Source organism: Apodemus sylvaticus, chromosome 5, assembly GCF_947179515.1.
Source record: "Apodemus sylvaticus chromosome 5, mApoSyl1.1, whole genome shotgun sequence".
Lineage (NCBI taxonomy): Eukaryota > Metazoa > Chordata > Mammalia > Rodentia > Muridae > Apodemus > Apodemus sylvaticus.
The window spans coordinates 139,232,382-139,258,104 of NC_067476.1; the positions used below are offsets into that span (position 1 = coordinate 139,232,382).

Below are 25,723 nucleotides of genomic sequence, written 5' to 3' on the forward strand. Positions count from 1 at the left end.
TCTTTCCTTCCTTCCTTCCTTCCTTCCTTCCTTCCTTCCTTCCTTCCTTCCTTCCTTTCTTCCTTCCTTCCTTTCTTTCTTTCTAGATTTATTTTATTTATTATATGTAAGTACACTGTGGCTGACTTCAGACACACCAGAAGAGGGTGTCAGATCTCATTATGATTGTGAGCCACCATGTGGTTGACTGGGATTTGAACTCAGGACCTTCAGAAGATCAGCCAGTGCTCTTAACTGCTGAGCCATCTCTCCAGCTCCCTTCCTCCTCTTTTTATCCTTGGTTATTTCATTTGGATGACCTTTGCCCTTGGAGTTACTAAGAATCCCAGGCCTCATTAAGTGCCTGGTCTTAGGTATCCTTATTGTGACAGACATTAGAGGAAATAGTGACATAAGACCCAACCTGGTGGCTTGCATGTGTAAAGTGCTGACTGAACATTTGATAATCTTATTTGTCTGCCCCATCCCTGTTGTTTGCTGTCCCCGTTTCTTGTCCCAGCCTGGAGTCTCATTTCCAGTCTGGGGGGAAATGTCCAGACTGGAAGGCTCAGCACAGGTGCTCGCCGGGCCAGAGTGCGGATGCATCAGTTTGTTCTCTGTGGCTGAGATAAAACACTGAGCAAAATCAATTTGACTTACACGACTCCGTCACCGTCCATCGTTGAGGGAGGTCAGGGCAGGGACTCAAGCAGGAGCTGAGGCAGGACCACGGACGCGTGCTACTGACTGGTTTGCTCTCCATGACTTGCTCAGCCTGTGTTCTAACACAGCTCAGGGCCACGATTCAGGGCTGGCACCACCCACAGTGAGCTGGACCCTCTCACATCAATCATTAATCAAGAAAATGATGCCACAGGCCAGTGTGATGTAGGCAATTCTTCAACCGAGGCATGCTCTTCCCAGGGTTTGTGTCAAGTTGACAACATCTTGACTGCACAGAGGGCAGCGGGAGCCTGGGCCCACCGGCCTTCTCTGCCATCCGAGTGCCATCTCCGTTCCCACAGTCCTGGCGGAGTGTGCATTCTGCCCCTCTTGACAAACGCAGAGTGTGGGAATGGACCCAGACACGCAGGCTCCTGTAGTGGAGGTAGCTAGTAGAAGACAGCCTGGGACCCAGGCACCTCACTCCTTCTTCCTGCTTGGAAGAATGATATCATCCTGACCAGCCAGTCTCTGCACCTTCTAAGAGACTCTTAAAAAACCCGGGATCCAGATGATGGGAGACTTGATGTTTTAAAGCAGTTTCTGAGCCAGGGATGGGCCAGACACCTTGGCCATGAGACCTGCCTAGGACTTTGGGCCACATCACTTTGCCCAAGCTGTGGTCATTAAGACAAGAGCCATAGACTTTGTGATCTCCAGTCCTATCTGGCCCTGGCCATGTCCCAGGGGTAGAATATGGAACGTGACTGTCCCCAGGAGGTCTCCTGATAACAGCCATTTTCTCTCCCAGGGTCTCCACCCCAACTGGTGTCAGCAGGTCAAGTACATCCCACAGCTGAATGTAGTCGTCTCGTGTTCGGCTGTCGAGAAGTCCTCTCTGGTGCTGATAATACTGCCAGTCAAAGAACCTGAGAAACCCAAGTAAGGCGCACCTGGCAGAGGGAGGCAGAGCTCGGGCAAGCCTTAGACAGAGCTGCTTCCCTCTCCACACGCAGCTAGCCCTGCTGAGAGAAGACCCGCCTCTGGGTTAGTGTCTCATCAGCACTGCGCTGTCCTGAGGCTTAGGCTGGGACCCAGGAAGCAGCCTGTGTTTCTAGGCCGACATTAGAAGTGGGACCTAGCTCTGCTTTCTGTTTAATCATGATTCTGGAATTTATACCAGAGGCAAAAGGGTAACAGGCCTGTCTTTGTCTCTGTCTGTCTGTCTGTCTGTCTGTCTGTCTCTCTGTGTGTGTGTGTGTGTGTGTGTGTAATGCATGCCTTAGTTCACATACGGAGGCGAGAGGACAGCCTTGGTTGTTAGTCCTCACCCCCTACCCACTGTTTGAGAAAAGGCCTCTTTGTTGTTTCTCACTGAATCCAGAGACTGGATGGTCTGTGAGCCCCTGAAGGCCCTTCTGTTTTGGCATCATAGCTTGCTGTGGAAAGACTGGATTACAGGTGTGCACTACAATGCCCAACTTTCCATGGCTTCTAGGAATTCAAATTCAGATCCTCAGGCTTGTGTGGCAAGGACTCTCCCCACTGAGCCACCTGACCAGCTCCAGTAGGTCTGTCTTATCCACCCATTTAATAAAAAGAAAACAAAACAAACAAACAAACAAACAAAAACAAATGACGAAAACCAAGTCAACCCCAGCATTTCCAGCATTTATTAAGTAGGTAGACAAAAGGTATGACTTGTCCTTTTTCTCTCTCTCTCCCTGTCTCTCTCTGTCTTTCTCTGTCTCTCTCTGTCTCTCTCTCAGGGGACATGGAGACAGGATCTCAAGTAACCTGAGCTGGTCTCGAACATCTGATCCTCCTGCCTCTACCATGCAAGGGCTAGGATTACAGGCCCATGCCACTCAACATTTCTGATTGGAGTAGTGAGAGAGTGGCTTCACTCTGGGGCCCTCAGGTGTCTCACCCATGAAAGGCCAGTGCCTGCTGCATTTGTCCCAGGGATTCCTTGAGTGGATAATGTTCTGTGCGGCGTATGTTGAACCACACAGTGAAAACGAACGACAGAAACGATCAACCTCAGAATGAGTTAGGTAGGCTGGCACGAGGCCCGTCTTCTCTCTCTACAGCAAGCCATGATGCCGAAAACTTCACAAGCGTGTACATTTATCCTTTGAGACAATCCCAACATAATTTCTTCATTCTAGATTCCTTTTTTTGGGGGGGGCAGGATTTCTCTGTGTAGCCTTGGTTGGCCATGAACCAAGAGATCCGCCTGCCTCTGCCTTCAGTGTGATGGTATTAAAAGCATGCACCGCCACTGCCTAGCTAGAATTTTTAATTTTATTGCATTTAACGGCAGGAAGAAGCCAGAGGGTCACCTCATTGTGGTCTCTGAAGGCTGGTTCTGATATCTTCTCCTTCTTACCTGTCTGTCTCATCTTCCTGCTCTAGATATACAGGTCCAGAGTTTAGGCACATTCCTGCCCCAGGTCCTCTGCTGCCCTCTGCTGGCTGTGTTCTTTCTTTTCTTTTCTTTTCTTTTCTTTTCTTTTCTTTTCTTTTCTTTTCTTTTCTTTTCTTTTCTTTTCTTTTCTTTTCTTTTCTTTTCTTTTCTTTTCTTTTCTTTTCTTTTCTTTTCTTTTCTTTTCTTTTCTTTTCTTTTCTTTTCTTTTCTTTTCTTTTCTTTTCTTTCTTTCTTTCTTTCTTTCTTTCTTTCTTTCTTTCTTTCTTTCTTTCTTTCTTTCTTTCTTTCTTTCTTTCTTTCTTTCTTTCTTTCTTTCTTTCTTTCTTTCTTTCTTTCTTTCTTTCTCCCTGCTTCCCCTCCCCTCTTCCTTTTTCCCTCCCCCTCCCTCTCCCTTCCTCTCTCTGTGCAGTACCACATCATGCCAGCAGGTGGCACTATTGGCCGGTCTTACCTGAGCTCATGAGGTGGTTGAAGCCAGAAGTGGAGCTGGCAGGGGACCAGGGCCTGGGGCTGTAGGAACTGGGGTGGAGAGTGTGAAGTGCCCCATCCCGCTTTCTTTCCTTTCTCTTATTATCTATCTCCACCGCTCCCTTTCTGAAGTCATTGTCACTGCTCACTAGGCCCCTCTGGCTGCTGTCACAGCCATCTGCAGATCCCCTCCAGGCAGGGCCCTGAATGCATCCTTCATAGTCCAGGCCCCGCCTTCTGCCAGCCCTTAGCTCTTGCTGCTCAGTCGGACTTGCTGTTCCCAGGCTGTGAAGCCTCACCTCTCCCCGAGGTCCACTTAGGCATTTCTAATTACCCTGCAGGTTTCAGTCTCCCACCGCCCTCCTCAGAGAGGCTGTCCCAAAAGGCTCCCTCGGTTCCCTCTCTCTGCCCAGCATTCATTGCTTCCCCTGCAGCCTTCCTAATGGTTGACCACGGTTCTCTCCCATCTCTATCCGTTTCTTTGCCCCTGTGTGCAGCTCCTGGAGACAAGGTCTGTAGGAATCTCAGTGACTCTGGGTTCTGACAAGGAGCCGGGCTGGCAGAGTGAGTCGCTCTGAAATAATCCCTTCCCTCCTCTCCTGGTGACTGTTGCTCTAGGACATTCCTCTGCACATAAATGCACAGAGGGAGGCCTCTCTCTCTCTCTCTCTCTCTCTCTCTCTCTCTCTCTCTCTCTCTTAAATCATGTATTGATTATAGGGATGCTGGCTTATACCACTGTACTAATGTGACGGTGGTCAGAGGACAGCTGTGGGACTCAGTTCTTTCCTACCATGGTCTGGGTCCCAGGAGTTGAACCTAGGTCATCAGGCTGGGCAGCAAGTGCCTTTACCTGCTAAGCCATCTCATCGGCCCAGATCCCTGGCTTGCCAGTGGGTGGGCAGTACATGCTTCGATGTGCTCTAGCAAGGCGAGGGCTTAAGAAACAGTTTGGGGAGCCTGACACGGTGGTGCACGCCTTTGATCTCAGGACTGGGGAGTTCAAGGCCGCTTGGTCTACAACACAAGTTCAGATGGTGACTGCCTCCCCACCAAGCTCTTAGCTCCTCCCCTTCCCGGGCCCAGGCTGCTGCTCCCAGGCCTGCAGCTTCCCTTCCTGATCTTTCTATCCTAGGTTATCATCACTGAATTTAAGAAAAGGAATTCTTTGCTTTGACTACTGTCCAGATAGGAACTTTCTGGGTACGTAATCTCTGTGTTCCCTGGAAGCAGAGTTGGGGTGCAGGTGGCAGCAGCCCAGGGATTTTCAGAGCCAAGGACAAAGCTCTGTAGGGCCTGGCCTCTGGCGACTTCCTCTGCTGCTGATCTACAAGGGAGGTAGGGTGACCCAGGCCCTGTCAGAGATGAGACAGGAAAGGGTGAGAGGGACAGTAACAGATTGCAGTGACCTTCATCCAGCTCCCAACTCTGGCTGGAGTCTGAGGCCTGTCCCTGGAAGAATGCCCCAGTGTAGGCCCTGGGAACTGATACTCATTTCTTGACTCCAGCAACTGGTGGCTATGACCCCCACATCCGCCTGTGGAACCCCCTGGTCTCAAAAAGGCCTGTGTGGCTGATGAAGGGACATCAGACGTCGGTGACACACCTCCTTGTGAACAGCAGGAATGCCAGCATCCTGATCAGCATTTCCAGGGACAAGGTGTCACCCTCTGTCCCCAATACCTCTATCTCTGCTCCCTGGGAAGAGACTCTCACCCTGCAGTGATGCTGTAGCTTGGCCACTATTGAGTCCTGCCCCTGGGCTTACACTTTGCTATAGGCCCACCGGGAGGTGCCCTGGAAGAGTCATGGAGGTGCCCATGAGCCTCCAGCTGCCTTGGTGGGTGCAGGGCCCAGCTCGAGGAGTCTAGAACTGGCCTGGAGTTGGGGAGCAGGGGAAGGTCTGAGGCAGGATGTGGGCTGCCTGCTCTTTGCCTTTAGCTTGTTGAGCTTAGGGGTGCAAGTAGGACACAGGTGCATAGGGAGGTGGAGGAAAGAGTGCTGCCCTGACTATCACGAAGGACCTGGATCTCCAGGGCATTAGTTTCGCCTCTTTGGGCAGTACTGTGGCAGCAGGATAGACACTTTATACATGGTTGGCCTTGCACACAGGGGCATCCCCAGGGCCTAGGGTGCTGGCTGCTTCTTCAGACCCTTCTGCCTCTTGCCTATCCCCCTACAGAACATTCGCGTGTGGGATCTGCAGGACTATGTATGCCTCCAGTCTTTCTGCGGGAAGCTCTTTCCCCTGGGCAACTGCCCCATCACCAGCGCCTACTTCCACAGAAGCAGCACTCTCATCTGTAGCACCTACAATGTGAGTGTCATCTTAGGAGCAGGGCAGAGCTAGCAGGGGCTGTGAGGCTGTCTAGGAGCCTGTGAGGCTCTGGTACTTGAGCCTCCTTGAGGACTGGACCCCAGCCCATCCTCTTCTCCACCCCTACCCCTCCTCTTCTGTCCCCACTCACACGTCCCTTGGACTCTCCCGTCATCCCTCCATGATCCTTTGGCCTGATCAGTTGTAGTCATGAACTTCAGGAAGGCAGGGAGAAACCTGTCAGGAAGAACATCTGTGAGCTGTGACCTGTCTGCCTGTGAGTCCGCCCTGACTCTGAGGACGGCGAGAGGGGAGTGCTGGCTCTAGAGCTGTGGTGAAACCTGGTGCCACGTGGGAGTCCAGTGGTGGAGCCCAGCAGGAGCTTCTGTCTAGAAGGCTTCACTGAGGCCTTGTACCCATGCTGGCTGGCCCACTTTGTCAAGGCTCACAGGTGTCCTTCTGTGCACACGGCTGGCTCTCCCCCTTTGCCCTGAGTTTATTGAAAGAAGGGTAGATGTTAACATTTCTGCTGAGTGCCAGGCTTGCTATTAGTATTTTTTTAAAAAAATAACCAGACCTTTTTATTTTTTTTTAAAGATTTATTTATTATTATATGTAAGTACACTGTAGCTGTCTTCAGATACACCAGAAAAGGGCTCAGATCTCATTACAGATGGTTGTGAGCCACTATGTAGTTGCTGGGATTTGAACTCAGGACCTTCAGAAGAGCAGTCAATGCTCTTAACCGCTGAGCCATCTCTCCAGTCCATGACCAAACCTTTGAAGTTCATTTCCAATCATCCTGGGCATTAGTATAGGCTCTCTGGGTGGGGCTGTGAGATCATTTAACCCTCAGCTTTGTGGGGATGTGAGAGTGTATTACTAAGGCAAAGTTAACTCAGTAGGAATGCAAGGCTGTGTTTGACAATGTTGGAGTCTATGAGTTCATGGGCACAGGAAGTTATCATCTGAGTTGGGGTTGGGCTGGTCATGGAAGGCTTTCCTGAGTGGGTCACAATCTGTGCTGAGTCAGGCCCTCAACAAACCAGTGAAAAGAGCCAAATGAATAGTGGAAAACAAAGAAAGAAGATTTATTTGGTGTGGTCACATTGGGAAGAGGAACAAAAAGGACAGCAGACCCCTCAGGGCCATTTTTGAGGTCCTGCAGGGAGATCCAAGTTTCAATAGAGGGCCAAGGGTGTTCATATCTAAACAGTCCCCAAAGGGGTGGTCACACCCACCCATTGCCCTCTCATTGTCTGGACTCCAGGCTCATTCTGTAAGATGGTCTGAGGAGTTGTTAGAACTCTGTGGAATCCCTTTCCTAGGAGGCAAAACCCCTGCTGCCTGGCATCCTTTCTTCTCCATGCATGAGATCCTGGGGTAAATTCTTATTTCTCGGGGGAAATTCTCATTTCTCGGGAATCCATAGCTTCAACAGTCCCATAGCCAGATGGAAAGACACAAAGGTCTCTTCAGAGTTATCTTCATGTCTGTCAGGCTGATTACAAAGGAAACACCAGAGTAAAGATGTACCTCAGAAGCCGAGGGGACCATGGGCTTGGGCTTCGAGGATATTGCAACATGAGGGAATCCCAGGCCTGGAAACAGAGACTTTGGAGTGAGATAGAAGAAGCAACAGAATTTTGAGTTGCTGAGGAACCTTGGGGGATCTGGGATGTCCTGACATCATAGTCTCTGCAGGCTTCTCCTCAAGTACTTAGTCCTAGAGGGCAGAACCCATCTGACTGCTCATCCGCCAATCTCTCCTCACGCCACAGATTGGGATCCTCAGAGGGTATTTGGAATCCCAGGGCCCCATGAAAACAGGGAGGATGACGACTCACAACACGCCCCTGTGTGCGGTCCTCTACAGCAAGATCTTTAAGCAGGTGAGTGGGCAGGGCTGGACCTCAGCTGGGAGGAGTACCAGAGACAGACGGCATCAGGATCCAGACCTCTCCATGTGCCTGAGTTGGCATTCGAGTAGCAGTTAGCTCACGTGGCACTCTGGAAATGGTCAGCGCTCTTGTAGTCCTGGCGACACCAGAATCTAGACGTGAAGAAGTCCTGTGGACTGGTTGGCATGGGATCTGACTAAGCTTTCTGATCTGGTCACTGGATTGTTGACCCCGTGAGCATGCCTACTGTGGGCTGTCAGTTAGATCAGCTCTGGGTAGGCAGTCCTCTTAGCAAGGAAACACACTGGCGTGGGGTATTCCTTAAGGCTGCCACCCTGTGACCTACCCTAGAGTACCACCTTGAGGGAGCTGCAGACTTTCTTATGGGAAGGGCACAGCAGCCTGTGCCCTAGGCTGAGGAGATGGGTCAGTGTGGGCAGGACAGCTGGGCATACAGATGCTCTGAGGAGTGTGGACGGAAAGGACTGCAGGCTCTGTCCACTCCCAGTGGCACATCTTGTCTGGCCTGGGCTGTGGGGCAGGGCGGCTGTCGGGGCAGGAGCGGCCTTTAGCTGTGTGAGGCCAGGACTCTCCTATTCTGGTTCCTAGCATCATTGTCCCTGTGTTCAGCTGCCTTAGGACTCTCTGGGGTTGCAAAGCAGGTTGTTTGTTTGTTTGTTTGTTTGTTTTGTAAGCACACCCAGCTCTTCTCAGCAGGAATGTTGGTCTACCGTAGCTTCACGGGCAACTGCCTTGGAGCGGGATGAAGGCAGTAGGCCACGGCCATCTTGTGTCCTCCGTGCTTCTCTGTGGAGGGGTCAGGAGTCTGCTGTCTGCTTGGCTTTCTCTCTCCCACTTTGGCCCTGACTTCAGGTGCTCTGGCATCTTCTCTACCACACTGTGTTTTCTCTGGAGAGAGCGACGAGTGTGTTGATTCAAACCATGAGTCTCACCCACCAGGAAGAAGATGAATATGAATACGAAACCAGATGTGAATAACCGCAGTCTGGGAACATGGGTTTAGGCTGCCCCTAATTACAGGCTGTGATGTTGAAGTGTTTACACGGGTGTTTATAGTCACAGGATTAAAGCAAACCATAGGCCAAGGCATTTCCACAAATATATTGGCGGGAACATCGGGTAGAGGAGTGGCAGTAAAGCAGGGGACTCTGCCGTGTCCTCAGATGCTGTCTGATGTCCTTCTCAGCCTTAGGTTGTCAATGAAAGCTGGTGGTCTGCTAAGCTAAGGCAGGCGAAAGATGCTTCCTCGGAGTCGGAAGGGTGCCAGGTCAGACAGAGGTGGGCAGTGAATGGCTGTCGAGGGAACCCAAGGTAGCCTGGGATGATTTGGGTCTAGGCATGTTACAGTCCACAGTCACGCAGTTCTAAGCAGCCCTGTGTAGTGTACTCTCTAACATAGGTGTGTCTCTCCCGGGAACTTGAGTTCTCCAGTGCCATTTTTTGAGTTCATGAGGGTTTTATGAAATTGATTCCATTAAAAAAGAGCAGTCGCTGCAGTTTTGTGTCACAGAGCCCGGGAGGGTCTGTTTTCAGGCACAGGGTGCTGGGGTGAGGTTGGGGAAGTGGAGGGGAGAGGCCCCCACATGGCAGGTCCTTCCTGCCATGCAAAGAGGGAGGGCACCTGTATGTGCTATGCCTGCAGGTGGTGAGCGGCTGCCTCCAGGGCATAGTGAGCGTGTGGGACATCAGCACGGGCAAGAAGAAGATGGAGCTACCGGTGTCCGGCATCCAGGAGAGCGAGCTGACTACCATGGCTCTGGACCAGTCGGAGAGGTGTCTGCTTACAGGCCTGCGTGATGGCACAATGCAGATGTGGAATTACAACACTGGGGAGTGCCTGATGACCTTTCCCAACCCGGACAAAGTGGAGGTCAGGAGGGCCTGTTAGCTGGGGTGGCTCCTGGGGACCCTGGGCTGCACAGTTTTCTGTGTGTTTGAGAGGCTGCTCAGCATGGCCGGGCTGCCTGCCTTCAATCCTGCTTGAGTCCACCTGCCTCTAGCAAGGGTTCCACAGATGTAAGTTGCTCTTGTATTTTAAATGTACAAGGGCATATCGTTCTTCTGCACCTTGGAGCTTTGGGTTGTGTTTTTAAGAGTGGGGGTGTTGGATTTGGAGGTTCCTGTGCTCACTTCTATTTGAAATCTTATGTGAGCGCACAGTAAAGAAAATGCCAACATCACTACTTCATGGTATGGTTTAGGTTTTTACTGTAGCATGAGAGAGGGAGAAAAGCCAGAGGCATCTGGAAGGGTCCAGAGCAGAGAGAGAAGGAAATAAACTGAACGTGGCCAGCAGCCTGGACATGGCCGGGCTAGGGAAGGGGAAGAGAAGAGTGGAGATACCGGGTGGCAGGAGATGATGATGATGATGATGATGATGATGATGAGGAGGAGGAGGAGGAGGAGGAGACAGAGAGAGAGAGACAGAGCCAAAGAGACAGAGAGACAGAGACAGACAGAGACAGACAGAGTCACACGGAGAGAGAACAGAAAGTGGAGTGGGCCATTATAAAGAGAACAAGTGTGTATGTTGTATCCTGAGGGAGATGAGAAGGGCTAGGACTTTGAGATGTGTAACATGCACTTGTGCTGCGGAGGGAGCCTGGAGGCCACTGTGGATGCTGCAAGGCTGGTGGGCGCCTCAGGTAGCCACATGTCCCTCCTGCCAGAGGGAAGGCAAATGAGTCCTTTTGGAAGATAAGTAATGTTTTCCCAAGTTCCCAAGGAATTCTGCCTTGTATCTCATCACCAGAAATCCTTCTATAGTTCAGGTTGATCTAATTTCTGGACATTTGGACGACCTGAGGCAGAACATATTTGTTAGGGATCTAGCATAGCGCAGAGCCAGAAGTGTCACTTAGGGACTTGAGTCCCCTTCCTTTAACCTGTGCAGAAAGAGTATTTGGTCAAGAATTCTGCCAGAGGTGAGCGTGCCAGGGAGAACTCAGCTGGTAGAAGAGTTTGATTCCCCAGCGTCCATATAAAAAGCTGAGGGTGGAGGCTTCTAATCCCAATGCCGGGGAGGTGGGGACAGACCCCTGAGGTTTGCTGTCCAGCCAGACTAGCCTAATTGGTGAGTTCCAGTTCCCAGCGAGAGCCCTTTGCCCCAAATAAAGTGGATGGTAACTGAAAATCTACACTGAAGGTTGACCTCTGGCTGCCATTGGTGTATGTGTGCTGTCTTTTCTGTAAGATGGACCTGGGCAGCCGCATTATCTGCCTCTTTCAGATAGATCAGGTGAGATGGTCTCTAGCCTCTTGCAGTTAGATTTTTAGCAGAAACCCTGAAAGCCGGACAGTGGCATCGACTGTGGGAATTCTCAGCTTCGTCGAGTTTTGATGATCTGGTGGGTTCACGTAGGAGATCCGTGGGCTCAAAGGTGTGCACTCTAGGAGTCCAGAACTCTGTTTTCTTCATCTCCAACAGATTAGTGGAATCGTCCACATGAACAAAGTGTTCTACATGACCGGGTGGAGTAAGAGGATCACCAATTTCACGTGAGCAGTAGGGGAGTGGGAGGCTCCGCTGCCGGGTGTCTGAGCTTTCCCAGCAGCTGCAGTAGCTGCCAGGACACCCGCTACCGTGGAGCTGCCAACCACCACCCCCACCCCCAGCTTCCACCCATCTGTTCGCTTAGCTTGTGGTGAGGTGCTTTCTGCTGCTAATGGCTGTGGCAAGAGTGACGGCCTCCATCTGCGTGCAGCTTCTCATTCTGAGGAGAATAGAACAGTCTCTTATAACAAGATGGGCACAGGGATCTATTTCTTACTGTCCTGGAGGCTGGGTAGTCTAAACTCAAGTCTAACAAGCAAGTTTGGCTTCTGGTGAAGTCTGCTTCCCATTTCCCAAAGCTCTTCCTTTCCTATAAATTTACCTGACAGAAGGATTGAGGGCTATAATCCCACTGAAGAGGGCTCCATCCATGTGGCCTCGGCACCTTCCAAAGGCTTGACCTCCTAATACACTCACACTGGGAGTTAGGTTTTAATACATGAATTGGAGAGAATAAGAAAATTCAGTCTAGAGTGTTCTACCTCTGGCTCCCCAAAAGTAACGTCCTCACGTGCAAGATGCATTCCCTCAGGCCTCAGGCTCTGTTCAGTGTTGGCCCCCGGGAAGGACTGAGCTCCATAATCATCTCTGAGCTGACACTTCCCCCAAGAAACAGGAACAAGAGGGAGGGAGGGATGAGGCCAGCAACTAGTGGAGGGGGAGGAGGTGGTACTGAGGGTAACATTTGGTTAGTATCGACTGAAGTATCTAAGTCCAAAGACTCATCTAAGTAGTTAAGTCAGATGTCGATGAGGCCTAGTGGACTGTCTATCCTGAGGCAGATTCTCTCTGGGCTGTAATCATGTGACATAGACTAGTTATGTAGTTCTAGAATCCAACAGTGAGCTGGGTACAGGGCAGATGAGTGGAGATAGGAGGGAAGAAAGTAACGGCAGATCCCAAATGAGTCTAAAACTCATTGAAATGAAGTTTAGATATATCATCTATCCGCTCACCTACCTACCCACCTATGCGTCTGCCCATGCAGCCACCCATGCATTCATCCATGCATCCATGCACCCATCCATGCACCATGCATCCCTCCATGTATGCATCTATACATGCAGCCATGCACACATGCACCCCATCCATGCACTCATGCATCCCTCCATGTATGCATGCACCCATGCATCCATATATCTATGCATGCATACCGTCCATGCACCCATGCATCCATTCATGTACACATGCATCTATCCATGCACCCATGCACCCATCCATGCACCATGCATCCCTCCATGTATGCATCTATACATGCAGCCATGCACACATGCACCCCATCCATGCACTCACGCATCCCTCCATGTATGCATGTACCCATGCATCCATATATCTATGCATGCATCCCATCCATGCACCCATTCATGTACCCATGCATCTATCCATGCATCCATGCATCCATCTTCCAGTCCCACCCTATCTATCTATCTATCTATCTATCTATCTATCTATCTTTCTAGTATGTGTGTCATGGCATATATGCAGAGGTCAGAGGAGAGTTGTGGGAGTCAGTTTATTATTTCTACCATGTGGGTTTCAGGGATTGAACACAGGACATCATGATTGGCAGCAAGTGCCTTTTTATCCATTGAGTCATCTTATGACTCCAAAACAATCCTATTTGTTGGTGCTCTGCCTATAAGGCTCTTGAGAATTCTGTTTTGTAGGAGCTGGACATGTAAGCCTCCAGACAACCTGCTTCCTGGCTTTGGGAGGCTGTGCCCTCATGGTGGCCCTAGGTCCAGGTGACACCCCAGTGATAGTTCTATTCCCTGCATGGATCCTGTGGCTGTCTGGGGCTGTAGTCCTGAGCCCATGACTATGCCCACTAGAATCTAGATGATGGAAGCAGCCAAGATTTCCTATCTCTGCAGGTGTAGCTTGGGTCATACTATCACCTTCAGGAGCTATGCATGACCTGGCCAAAGAACATGCTACTGCAGGTGGGATGAGAGACTCTGAAGTGTGGTGCTGAGGGCAGGGGTGCTGAGGTCTGACTTGTATGGCGGCCTCATCTCTGAGACCCTTTGGCAGCAGGAAGGTCAGTTCAAATGCCTGAATTGCTCTTAGAGTCGTTCTTACATTGTCTTAGGCAGTGGCTCTCAACCTTCCCAATGCTGCGACCCTTTAACACAGTTCCTCATGCTGCGGTGACCCCCCAACCATAAACTTACTTTTGTTGCCACTTCATAACTGTAATTTTACTACTGTTATGAATCATAGTGTAAATATTTTTGGTGATAGAGATTTGCCAAAGGGGTTGTGACCTACAGGTTGAGAACCACTGGTCTTAGGGCATCGGACCCAGCTTCTGTGAAGTGGCTGACCCACGGTATTCTCATCAAATATTCTGGACCATGCCCTTAAGGCTGAGAGGAGAAGGTCTCAAGCCTCACATTCCACCCCCATCCCTTTTTGGTGCTATGGGATGAAGTCCAGGCTGATATGTGCTGGGCTAATGCTCTACCATGGTGTGGCAATCCCAGACTGTCTTCCCCTTTGCTCAACAATTTTGTTTTAACATTATTTCCCTCGACCAAACAAATACCTGGTCTCATGGCTTGCAAGCTCTACTTTCCAGAAAGCTCTAGGATGCAAACACAACCCAGCCAAGTTCTCTGTCGCTTTGTACCAAGGAGAGCTCTGCTTCTGGTTTCCTGCAGCAGGCTCCTCATTTGTACCTGAGATATCAGAATGGTCATTGCCATCCATATTGTTACCAGAAACTTAGGATCACGTAGGTCATAGAAAGATGGGGTAGGAGGGTAACTCATGGTAGAGTGTATGCTTAGCCTGGGTTCCATCTCCAGCACTGGAGGAGGAATACATTCTCTCTCTCTCTCTCTCTCTCTCTCTCTCTCTCTCTCTCTCTCTCTCTCTCTCTCTCTCTCTCTCTCTCTCTTTTTCTCTCCCCTTCCCCTCTCTTCCTCTCTTCCTTTCCCTTCCCTTCTCTTCCTTCCCCCTCCCCTTCTCCCTCTGTCTCCTATAGCCAAGCTAGTCTTGAACTCCCTGTGCAGATGACTTTGGAGTTTGATCTTCTTGCTTTCACCTCCCTGGTGATGGGATTACAGCCCTCAGCACCGTGCCCAGTTTATCCAGTGCGTGGGTTCAAAGCTGGCTTCACACACATTTTTAGGTCTCTGTTACAAGAGCACCTCATTCCTCTTTGTAGTTTCTGTCTTAGTCACTTGGGCTGCTATAGCATAAAACCACGGAGTGGGTGACACAGAGACAGTGAAAGCTTGTTTCTTGCACTCATAGAGGCTGAAGGATCCTAGGCCAAAGCAGGTGAGGTCTTGTGAGGACCCTTTACTCATTTATACAGAACTATCATTGTGCTGCAGTCTCTGTGTTGGGGGTGGGGTGGTGAGGGACCTCTTTAAGGTCTCTCTATCATTCAGTTCAGGAGGCTTCCGTCTTCATGAACCAGATGTCTCCCCACCCCCTCCAAGGCTCCACAGGAGGATTAGGTTCTGACAGGGGAATTTTGGGTACACTCAGATTCTGTTAAATAATAGGATAATTTGATTTGTAGAGTATATTGACAGCTGTGGGGAAAGAGCAGGGGCTTCCTGTGAGGAGCAGAAACCTTAGTTAGGATTAGGGTATGGTTAGAACAGCTTAGTCAGGGAGCCCAGGGTGAGATATGAGCTGAGGGGGAGCAGGAGGGGTAGGCACTTGGGATGGGATCCTCATTCCAGGACGAGGGACCAACATATACAAGGTCCCTTCTATTGCGGGAGGCCTGCTCACAGCTATCCTTTCCCATTGTTTAAAACTGAACCTTTAGTCAGGGGATATCAGACTCATTTTTTGTAAACCTTAAGAGCAGAGCCTTTATGTTTGGTTCATAGTGGATTCTTAGGATGTCAGTGAGGGGGGATCTTTAAACAATTTCTTCTCCCCCTGACCCCCGAGATAGTGCTGCTCTGAGTTAGCCTCTGAATCCTAAAGACAGTGGTTTCCTCCAAAGAGCACTGCAGCCTATGAGCTCTTGGCCCTTCTGCCTCCGGCCATGTGCACAGGTTCCAGAAGACCACACAGGCCCTTTCCTGCTACCACTGGCAGAGCTTCCACACAGAGGACATCCTGAGCATGGACAAGTATCAGAACCAGTTCCTCGGGACCTCTTCCTACAACGGGGACATTGTCTTCTGGAACGTCAGCACGTCGAAGCCTATCTTGAGTTTCAATGCCTCCAAGAGTCCCTTGCCTTTACAGCCAAAGAAGGTACAGGCATAGGGCCATGGATTTTTCAGCCAAAGAAGGTACAGGCATAGGGCCATGGATTTTTCTAGTTTCCTACGTGCCTTTCACTCCAAAGAATCTCCTTTCATGTTTTGGTCTGGGCTGCAGGTCAGAGTCAAGGAGGGCAGAGAGAAGAACCTGGGAGCCGAGGGAGAGATGGGGAGTTGTACTCCAGTGGGGTGGGGGTTGGTAGCAAGGATAGTGATTGGTAGAGCCTGGATTACATGTCCTAGGTTGGGTGCCAAATGTAAAAGTAAAGAGGTCTTCTCTCCCTGCTCTTGCTCTGAAGTGGTGGTAGATATAAACTGTAGGTTCTACCCACAGATTCCCTACTTGAGCATTAATGTCACATAAGGTTTCCCAGGCTCATGATAGGGATGTAGGAAACGTGGACAGTCTCTAAATGGCTGCATTAAATGGTTACATTGTATCAGGTCTTTTTAAATTGCTATATTGTAGCAGTCTATAGTTGGGATGGCTCTAGAGGTCACCTACTCCAGTGAGAAGAGGTCCCCTCTTTGCAGGTACACTAATGGGTAGAAACTTCTGGAGACCTGGTAGATTTATGAATGAGCCTCTTGCACTATAGCTGGGCAGATGCTGAGTTATTCTAGCCCAATTATGTTGGCCTGGTCCACTTCCCAGCCACGTGGTGTTATCTGCCATCTTAGTCTTGCTCTGGCTGCTCCTGCTCCACCTGTCCTCTCATGGTGACTTTCTCTTTGCAACTTCATGGTAAATCCTCATGGCGAATTGCTCTTTCTCTGGTCTTCATTAGAGACCCTCTCCCTGGGATCGGAAGTCCCACCTTATTCTCTCCTGCCCAGCTGTTGGCTGGTGAGATCTTTATTAACCAATAGAGGTGATAGAGAACTATTTATGCATAGCATTGAGACAGGAGATGCCTGACAGCGTCAACATCTGGATGCAGCCAGGTCTCTGCGCGTAGTAATCAACATCTGGATACACAGTGCCCAAACCATCCCCAACCATGAGCATCCTTATGTATCAGAGGAGAGACAGAGGCCTGAATAGCTTAAAGGCCTTTCTCGGGGCATACAGCCAAGAAGGGGGTAGATCTAGACTGTGACAGTCCTGCTCCAGGGACTGGTGGTGGTAATGTGGCTCTTTTCAACAGATTACTTCCTCCTTGAAGATGGCTCACTGTCAGCTTTTCATTGTTGTAACAAAATATCCGACAGAAGCAACTTAAAAAAGGAAAGCTTTAACTTGACTCAGGTGTTGGACATTCCAGTCTGCTGTGACAGGAGAGCCAGGCCAGCCAGAGTAGCTCACATCAGGGTGACCCCGAAGCAGAGAAAGGGGTGCCAGAGAAATGGACTTCCCCTTTTGTTCCTGCTGGGCCCACATTCAGGGTTGGTCTTTCCTCCGTTGTTTCCTCCTTGAGAACCTTCATAGACACACCCAGAGACGGCTTTACTCTTCTTCTAGGCACTTGAGATTCAGTCCCATCAGGTTGGCAGTAGGTCCCAAGCTGGCAGTAGGTTCCACCCACAGCGTCCCCACTTGAGCACAAAAGTCACACAAGTCTCCCAGGCTCTTGATGGGGGTGTAGAAAACTTGCACGGTCTCTAAATGGCTACTTTGTAGCACAGTCTTTAAATTGATACATTGTAGCAGCCTATAGCTGGAATGGCACTAGAGATCACGTGCTCCAGTGGGTAGAGGGCACCATTTTTGCAGGTGCACTAGTGTGTAGAAGCTCCTGCTGAGCTCAGGGGCTCTAATAGGTACTACATCCCCCACCACAAAACACACAGTGTTTTATCTATTTTATACTGTGGACTTGACCAAGATTAAAAGTGACTAAGTAAATATTTGGAAACCACCGTCCATGTTTCAGTTGGAAAGACCCAGTTTCTTTCAGGAGCTTTGTCTTGCCTCAAGCATTAGTGGTAGGTCCGGGGGTGTGTTTATAAGCTTTGGTCTGAGGCCTCTCAAGGCATAAAGTTTCTGGAAAGCAATGCTGAGTTCCCTGTAAGGCCAGTGATAGCTACACTGGACTTGAGGAGGCTCTGAGCATCTCACCTGTGGTCTGGAGCTGCCCCCTCTCTCTGCGCAGGTGAGAGATACAGAGATATGCCAAACCAAAACTCCAATCCGTCTAGACTATGAAGATCAAAAGTGGGCACACAAGCCCTGGAAGTCCACTGTCTCCCCTGTGAAGCGGAGACTGATGTCAGCTCCTCCAGTGATGAAACACTTGAAAGATACAGAGCAAGAGAGGAATATGTCTCAGGAGGTAGGGAGTGAGCCCAGCCCATTTGTGCCTATAGTTCAGCTTACTTGTTCTGAGCATGTTTCATGGAGGGGGTCAGGGGTCAGGGGTCAGGGGTCAGGGGTCAGAGGTCAAGGGTGGCAGGGGTTAGGGGTCAAGGGTTAGTGTGGCTTTCTGTTTTGAACCTACTGTAGCTTATCCCACTCTGCTCATTCAAGCTTAGGGACAATCCCTTCCTAGACCATCTCCTGACCAGGTCTGAGACTTAAAAGCTTATGAATAGAATCTATAGGGAGCAGAATTCTAGATGCCTAAATTGGATGTTAGGTCATGGACTATAGTTTTAGTTCTTAAGCCTCCTGGCCCTGGCCTTGGCCCTGGAGTGAGCTGTAGGAGAATCAAATGGCACCTTTGCAGAGGCTAAGCCATCGTGCAGAAGGGCAAAGTGCAGGGAGATAGTCTTTACCACCGAGCCTCGAAGGCCCATGATTGGTCAGCTTGGCTTTGTGTAGGTTGTGGAAAGGGAGCAAGGGCTAAAGGAGGGCAGCTGATCGTGGGCTTGCGGGAGTGAGGACGCTTTCCCAGGCCTGAGTACAGGAGACACCCGAAGCACCGGGGTAGAGGGACGGAGGGAGCAGTCCAGTGCTTCTGCAGCCGAGGTCCAATTCTCATTCCTGAGGCCTGAGAGTTGAATGAGAGATGCTAGCTTCCCCAGTCCCAGGTGTGGGGCAGTGCAGGCCAGCTCCAGCAGGATCTGCTGAGACGAACTTCTGCTGTGACACGCATACCTCTGAGATGCGCTGTACTGCGAGGCGCTTATAAGTCAGGGCGCTGTAGGAGTCAGGCACTACAGGGTGCTGTGCGTTGAATACACTTTATTGTTAGACACTGGAGTCATCTTTGACTGATTAGTTTAGGCCGAAACTACTCCTCTTGTCTTGAGAGGAGTAGGTGTTAGCCTCTAGCCTCTAGCATCATTTCTAGGACAAAGGAAGGGTCTACTGTAAAGGTAACTCAAGTCTCTCTCCCCTACTGCTCAAAATTGCTGGTCACTTGAAATGGAAATCTCCTAGTCTCAGAGTGTGCTCAGGCCAAACCAGATACCTCACTGGCCCCTTTGCAGGGTGGGATCTCTTTGATTGCTCTTCGTCCCCTACCCCTGATCTCTGTAGTCTGTAGGAGGGAGGGCCATGTGGTTATTGGGAGGCCATGTTTTATTTTTAGAGATATTTCATGAGTCACAAACCTGGATTGTCTAAAATGCTCCTCGACAAGTCAGTTCGTAAGCCAGCGTTTCAGAAAGACACTCAAAAGAGAAAGGGAGACTTCTGGAAGAAGTTGCTGCTACAATCCAGTGTGTCAGTGGAGAAGGTGAGCTGTGCTTGGCTGGGGAACGGGCAGCCGGGCTGGGTAGGGTGGGGTGTGCCATGGGCCTACCTGGTGAGGATTTGGAATGCTGGAGAAGTTTGCAAGGGCCTGGGTGGGGGTGGGGCTGGGAGAGGAGTATCTCTTGTGTGTGTGTGTGTGTGTGTGTGTGTGTGTGTATGTGTGTGGTTTTTTGGTATTTTTCGAAACAGGGTTTCTCTGTGTAGCCCTGGCTGTCCTGGAACTCACTCTGGAGACCAGGCTGGCCTCGAACTCAGAAATCTGCCTGCCTCTGCCTCCCAGAGTGCTGGGATTACAGGCATGCACCACCACCGCCCGGCAAGTATCTCTTTTAGAATCCACTGTTGGAAGCCCTCTTTGGGGAATGGTGCTTTATAGTGGGGTGCAAGTTGGGTTGGCTCATCTCTGCCTCCTGTTCCTGTCCCTTCTCTGGCCTGGACCCCTCATTAGGGCACTCTTCCAGTTTTGGAAGACTCACATCCTAGCTATGATGTAAGCTGAAATAAACTCTTGGTCGCAGTGTTTTATCACAGAAACCCTAACTAAGATACCCATCTACCAGGCTGGCATTGAACTCTGTAGCTGACGATAACCCGGAACTTCAGCTCCTCCTGCTCCTATCTCTCAAAGTGTTGTGGAACATGTCACAGAGAATAAAAAAATAAGAGAGTAGGTAGGAATAGTATATATATATGTATACACACACACACACACACACACACACACACAGAGACACATACACACAGAGCACGCACTTGGTATGGTATGCAGTGCTGAGGATCAAACCAGTGTTTCATGCATGCTAAGTAGACACTGCCCACTGAACTACACTCCCAGCTCTGATTCACACACCTTTTAAAAATGGAATATAATTTAATTTTTATTACTGTGTATAAGCTTGTCTGCCTGTTTATATGTGCACATGCATGAAGGTCAGAAGAGTGCACCGGATCTCCTGAAGATTGAGTTCTCGTGGGTGTGAGACTGAGGGAGCCTGGGAGCTCAGTGTCGACCCAGCATCTCCTCCTGCAGGGAGAGGACTGTGCTGGGGTTGGAGGGGCTTGAGGGATTAGAGCCAGAGTACAACAGGAACAGTGTTGGTTATCCATGCTTCTTAGTCATATGCATCCTGCCTGGTCCTGCCCAAAGCCAGCCTTCTGACTGTACACAGCCTCATTGCCAGCTTCACATCTGGTGTGTGCCCTAGCTTGGCCCACAATTCTTGGCACATTGCCACAGGCCTGAGGATTCTCTGCTCCGGCTCTTCTGACATGAGGGATGAGAAGGAGGCTTCAGTCCCCTCCCCCCCCCCCCCCCCCCCCCGGTTCAGAAGCGAGACACCGTTGTGGTGTGGATGATGCTATGTCCTGTTTGACACCCTCTTATAGCTTCCATAGGTGCCCATATTCATGTGCATGTCATACACATATATAAATAAAAAATAAACCAAAAAAACCATCCTGTGTTATTAAAAAATAACACAGGCATGCCGGACTTCCTTTCTTTGAAATTCTGTTCTGTGCCTGTGCACTGAATATACACAAAGGTGTGGTTTTGCTTTCAAAACCAAACTAAGCGTTTGAAATTGTAGTCCAGTATTAATTTAAAAAAATAGCAGTAGGACAGCCTTTTCTGTCAGAGCTCACATTTTTTATTGACTTCATTCTTTTTACTAGTGTTGTGTAGGGACTGATCTAAGTTTTTGTTTTGTTTCTATCTAAAGTGTAATATACTTTGAAAGTCACCGTTTAGGAAAGTTGCATACCAGGTCTGATAGTGCAGTGTTATAAAATCTCTGCCCCCCTGTGATATGGTTGAGGTTGTAGATATGAGAGAAAGAAGAACCAGAGGGAGAGTTCAGAACAGACTGGACATGGCCAGGACCAGGAAAGCAAGAGGCTAGAGAGAGTAGTGGAGGCAGCGACGTAGATAGAGAATAGAACATGCCACAGAGAATAAAACAATAAGAGAGTAGGTAGGAATAATACACACACACACACACACACACACACACACACTGAGAGAGAGAGAGAGAGAGAGAGAGAGAGAGAGAGAGAGAGAGAGAGAGAGAGAGGTAGACAGGATCATGTCTTAGGGTTTTTATTGCTGTCAAGAAACACCATGACCAAGGTAACTATTATAGAAGAAAACATTTAATTGGGACTGGCTTGCAGTCTCAAAGTTTCAGTCCATTATCATCATGGCAGGAAGCACGGCAGCGTCCAGACAGGCACGGTGCTGAAAGAGTTGAGAGTTCTACATCTTGATCCAAAAGCAGCAAGAGCAGCAAGAGACTGCTTTTTCTTAAGTTAGATATTTTCTTTCTTTACATTTCAAATGTTATTCCCTTTCCTCATTTCCCCTCTGAAGACCCCCTATCCCATGCCTCCTACCCCTGCTCACTAACCCACCCACTCTCACTTTCCTGTCCTGGCATTCCCCTACATTGGGGGCATCGAGCCTTCACAGGATGAAGGGCCTCTCCTCTCATCGATGTCTGACCAGGTCATCCTCTGCAACCCATGCATCTGGAGCCATGGGCCCCCCCCATGTGTACTCTTTGGTTGGTGGTTTAGTCCCTGGGAGCTCTGGGGGTACTGGTTGGTTCATATTGTTGTTCCTTCTATGGGGCTGCAAACCCCTTCAGCTCCTTGGGTCCTTCAATTGGGGACCCTGTGCTTAGTCCAGTGATGGTTCTGAGCATCCACTTCTGTATTTGTCAGGCACTGGCAGGGCCTCTCAGGAGACAGCTATATCAGGCTTCTGTCAGCAAGCACTTGTTGGCATCCACAATAGTGTCTGGGTTTGGTAACTATATATGGGTTGGATCCCCAGGCGGGTCAGTCTCTGCAGGGCCTTTCTGCTCCACACTTTGTCTCTGTATCTCCTTCCATGGTTATTTTGATCCTCCTTCTGAGAAGGACCGAAGCATCCACACTTTGGTCTTCCTTCTTCTTGAGCTTTATGTGGTCTGTGAATTATATCTTGGGTATTTCCGAGCTTCTGGGCTAATATCCACTTATCAGTGAGTTCTTTTGTGATTGGGTTACCTCACTCGGGATGATATTTTCTAGGTACATCGATTTGCCTAAGAATTTCATGAATCCATTGTTTTTTAACAGCTGAGTAGTACTCCACTGTGTAAATGTACCACAGTTTCTGTATCCATTATTCTGTTAAGGGACATCTGGGTTCTTTCCAGCTTCTGGCTATTATAAATAAGGCTGCTATGAACATAGTGGAGCATTTGTCCTTATTACGTGTTGAAGCATCTTCTGGGTATATGCCCAGGAGTGATATAGCTGGGTCCTCAGGTAGTACTATGTCCAATTTTCTGAGGAACCGCCAGACTGATTTCCATAGTGGTTGTACCAGTTTGCAATCCCACCAGGAATGGAGGAGTGTTCCTCTTTCTCCACATCCTTGCCCGCATCTGCAAACATTTTTGTTTTTGATCTTAGCCATTCTGACTGGTGTGAGGTGGAATCTCAGGATTGTTTTGATTTGCATTTCCCTGATGACTAAGGACATTGAACATTTCTTTAGGTGCTTCTCAGCCATTCAGTATTCCTCAGTTGAGAATTCTTTGTTTAGTTCTTCCCAACCCCCCGCTGCCCCCAGACAGGGTTTCTCTGTATAGCCCTGGCTGTCTTGGAACTCACTCTGTAGACCAGGCTGGCCTCAAACTCAGAAATCCGCCTGCCTCTGCCTCCCAGAGTGCTGGGATTACAAGCGTGCGCCACCATCTTTGTTTAGTTCTATACCCCATTTTTAATAGGGTTATTTGTTTCTCTGGAGTTTAACTTCTTGAGTTCTTTGTATATATTAGATATTAGCCCTCTATTGGATGGAGAATTGGTAAAGATCTTTTCCCAGTCTGTTGGTTGGCATTTTGTTCTATTGACAGTCCTTTGCCTTACAGAAGCTTTGCAATTTTATGAGGTCCCATTTGTCAATTCTTGATCTTACAGCATAAGCTATTGATGTTCTGTTCAGGAAATTTCCCCCTGTGCTCATGTGCTCGAGGCTCTTCCCCACTTTCTTTTCTATTAGTTTCAGTGTGTCTGGTTTTATGTGGAGGTCCTTGATTCAGTTGGACGTGAGCTTTGTATAAGGAGATAAGAATGGATTGATTTGCATTCTTCTACTTGCTAACTGCCAGTTGAACCAGCACCATTTGTTGTAAATGCTGTCTTTTTTCCACTGGTTAGTTTTAGCTCCTTTGTCAAAGATCAAGTGACCATGTGTGGATTCATTTCTGGATCTTCAGTTCTTTTCCATTGATTCACCTGGATACAATGGATTTTATGGAGTCATCGATTACTGATGAAAAGAGACTGTTTTTTTCAGGCAGCCAGGAGGAGGGTCCCTTCAGCACCTGACCAAGCCTGAGCATAGGACCTCAAAGCATACCTGTGCAGTGACACACTTCCTCCAACAAGGCCACACCCCCTCTGATAAGACCACACCCCCTAATAGTGCCACTCCCTACGGCCAAGCGTTCAGACCTCCAGAGTGAGAACAGCCAGGTTATAAGAAGGGTGAGCAGCTGTGGGAGGGACCTCTGTGTGCAGGTATCCTCAGGTAGAGGAGAAGGTGAGAAGGGCGGTGTGCCTTGTGACCTTAGAAATGTATCACTAGCACTGTGATGCCTGAGAGAGTCTGGAGGCTGGCAAGGCCTTGGATATGCTGATAGGTGCCACAGGCAGCCAAAGGGAAGGGAAATGACTCCTTTAGGCAGACATTCCATAGTCCAGTGTAAGCTCATTTCCGGATGTTTGGACAGCCTGTGAGACCCATCTTTCCTGCCTCTTGTTGAGGGTAAGGAACAATGCAGTCTCTTCAGAAGCTGCTTTTCAGAAGCTGCTTTTCAGCCGGGGTGGTCATTGTGGTGATCCAGGAAGGCTGGAATGTGGGTCATTATCTGGGAGGGGGTGGGAGCTAGAGGCCCAAGGGAGACCAAAGAAGAGCCTTGGAGGCCCCCCCACCCCTGCCCCAAGGCTGTGGTTTGAAAGCCAGTCCTCTTTCACACATTGGTAGCTTAATCCAGGACCACTTGGGGATAATGAGGTGCAGGGGTCATGGTGGAGCAGTTTGCAGGGGCCACAGCTGACTCCTGGATGGCGTCTGTCAGCGGAGTGGAAATCTGCTGGGACGGATATAGGCAAGGGACAAAGGTAAAGTTAAGGAGCTTAGGGGGAAAATCTTTATCTTGGGTGTACGCTTGAAACTTCTACTCCTGTGGTTCTGGTAGTTGGTGGGGGGCAGGGGCAAATACCAAGACCAGGGGAAGGAAAGAGCCCACAGCCAGGGGTAGGCAGGAGGTGGGAAAGCTTACACTGTTGATTTAAAGGAGCACTCATAAGGCAAGGGATCCTTGAGTCTGTTTGACCTGTGACAGATGGGTCCAAGTCTCCACTCCCTCAAGTTAGTGTGCATGACTTTTTCTCAAGTTTACCAAAAGAGAGAAACATTTTAGATATATAGATTGATTGCATATGGGTATTTTCAGCACAATGAGAAGCACTTTAAGCTTATATTTAGAAAGCAACCAAAGGAAATTAAAAATGTTTGAGCCTGTGTTGATGACAATAGTAGCCAGTGCTTTACCAAGGTTAAATTAATACTTTAATTTAAATCCGTTGATTAATGTTAAAACTTTGAAATATTAATATCATATTATTATCTTTAAATCTTGTTTTTTCACATACCTTAAATCCCTTCCTTAGACCTTTACAACTTGTGTAAATTTTGTTTTTTAAAATGATTTATTTTTATTTTTCTGTATGGTATTGTTATGTCTGTGTGAGGGTGTCAGATCCCTTGGAACTGGAGTTACAGGTGAGTTTGTGTGGCCATGTGGGCTCTGAGAATTGAACCTGGGTCCTTTGGTAGAGCAGCAGTGCTGTCACCTGCCCACTGAGCCAGCACCCCAACCCTGAACTCACATAAACTTTAATTTTTTTCTTTTTTTCTTTCATCCGGAAACATTCAGTCATTTACCTTGGTTGTTGAGAGCAGTCATGGATAACGTATAGATCTGATAATTTGAATAAAGTTTCAGGATACAAAAATCAACATTGAAAACTCAGTAGTCAATTAATGAGACGACTTACCGGATAAAGGCACTCGCCATACAAACCTGACAACTTGAGGTAGTACCGAGGTCTAGCACGGAAGGAGAGAATCAGTTTTAGAAAGTGGTTCTCTGACCTCCACATGTGTGCTGTGGCGAGCATGTGCATATTCACACATGTAAGTAAAACTGAAAACTGTACACACACACACACACACACAAATTTCCCGAGAAAGAAAGTAAAAAATATCTCATTTACAGTAGCTTCAAAAATTATCTAGGAATACATTTAGCCAAGGAGGTGAGGGACTTCTACAATGAAAACTTTAAGAAGCCAAAAAGAAGAAATGAACAAGACATTAAATGACGATGGAAAGACCATCTATACTCTCGGATTTGCAGAATTTAATATTGTGTGAAAGTGGCTGTGTTACTACATGT

General features: G+C 48.9%; 1 protein-coding gene across 1 annotated transcript in view; it reads left to right on the forward strand.

The window, feature by feature from the left end:
- Positions 1-25,723, forward strand: part of Efcab8 (EF-hand calcium binding domain 8) — a 63,516-nt gene that overhangs the window by 19,899 nt on the left and 17,894 nt on the right. The window contains exons 10-19 of the mRNA XM_052181718.1: positions 1,454-1,584; positions 4,677-4,744; positions 5,050-5,201; positions 5,724-5,858; positions 7,640-7,750; positions 9,423-9,650; positions 11,208-11,278; positions 15,359-15,563; positions 17,665-17,844; positions 19,045-19,191. Coding sequence (XP_052037678.1) covers positions 1,454-1,584; positions 4,677-4,744; positions 5,050-5,201; positions 5,724-5,858; positions 7,640-7,750; positions 9,423-9,650; positions 11,208-11,278; positions 15,359-15,563; positions 17,665-17,844; positions 19,045-19,191 — 1,428 coding nt within the window. The remainder of the gene's footprint in view (positions 1-1,453; positions 1,585-4,676; positions 4,745-5,049; positions 5,202-5,723; positions 5,859-7,639; positions 7,751-9,422; positions 9,651-11,207; positions 11,279-15,358; positions 15,564-17,664; positions 17,845-19,044; positions 19,192-25,723) is intronic.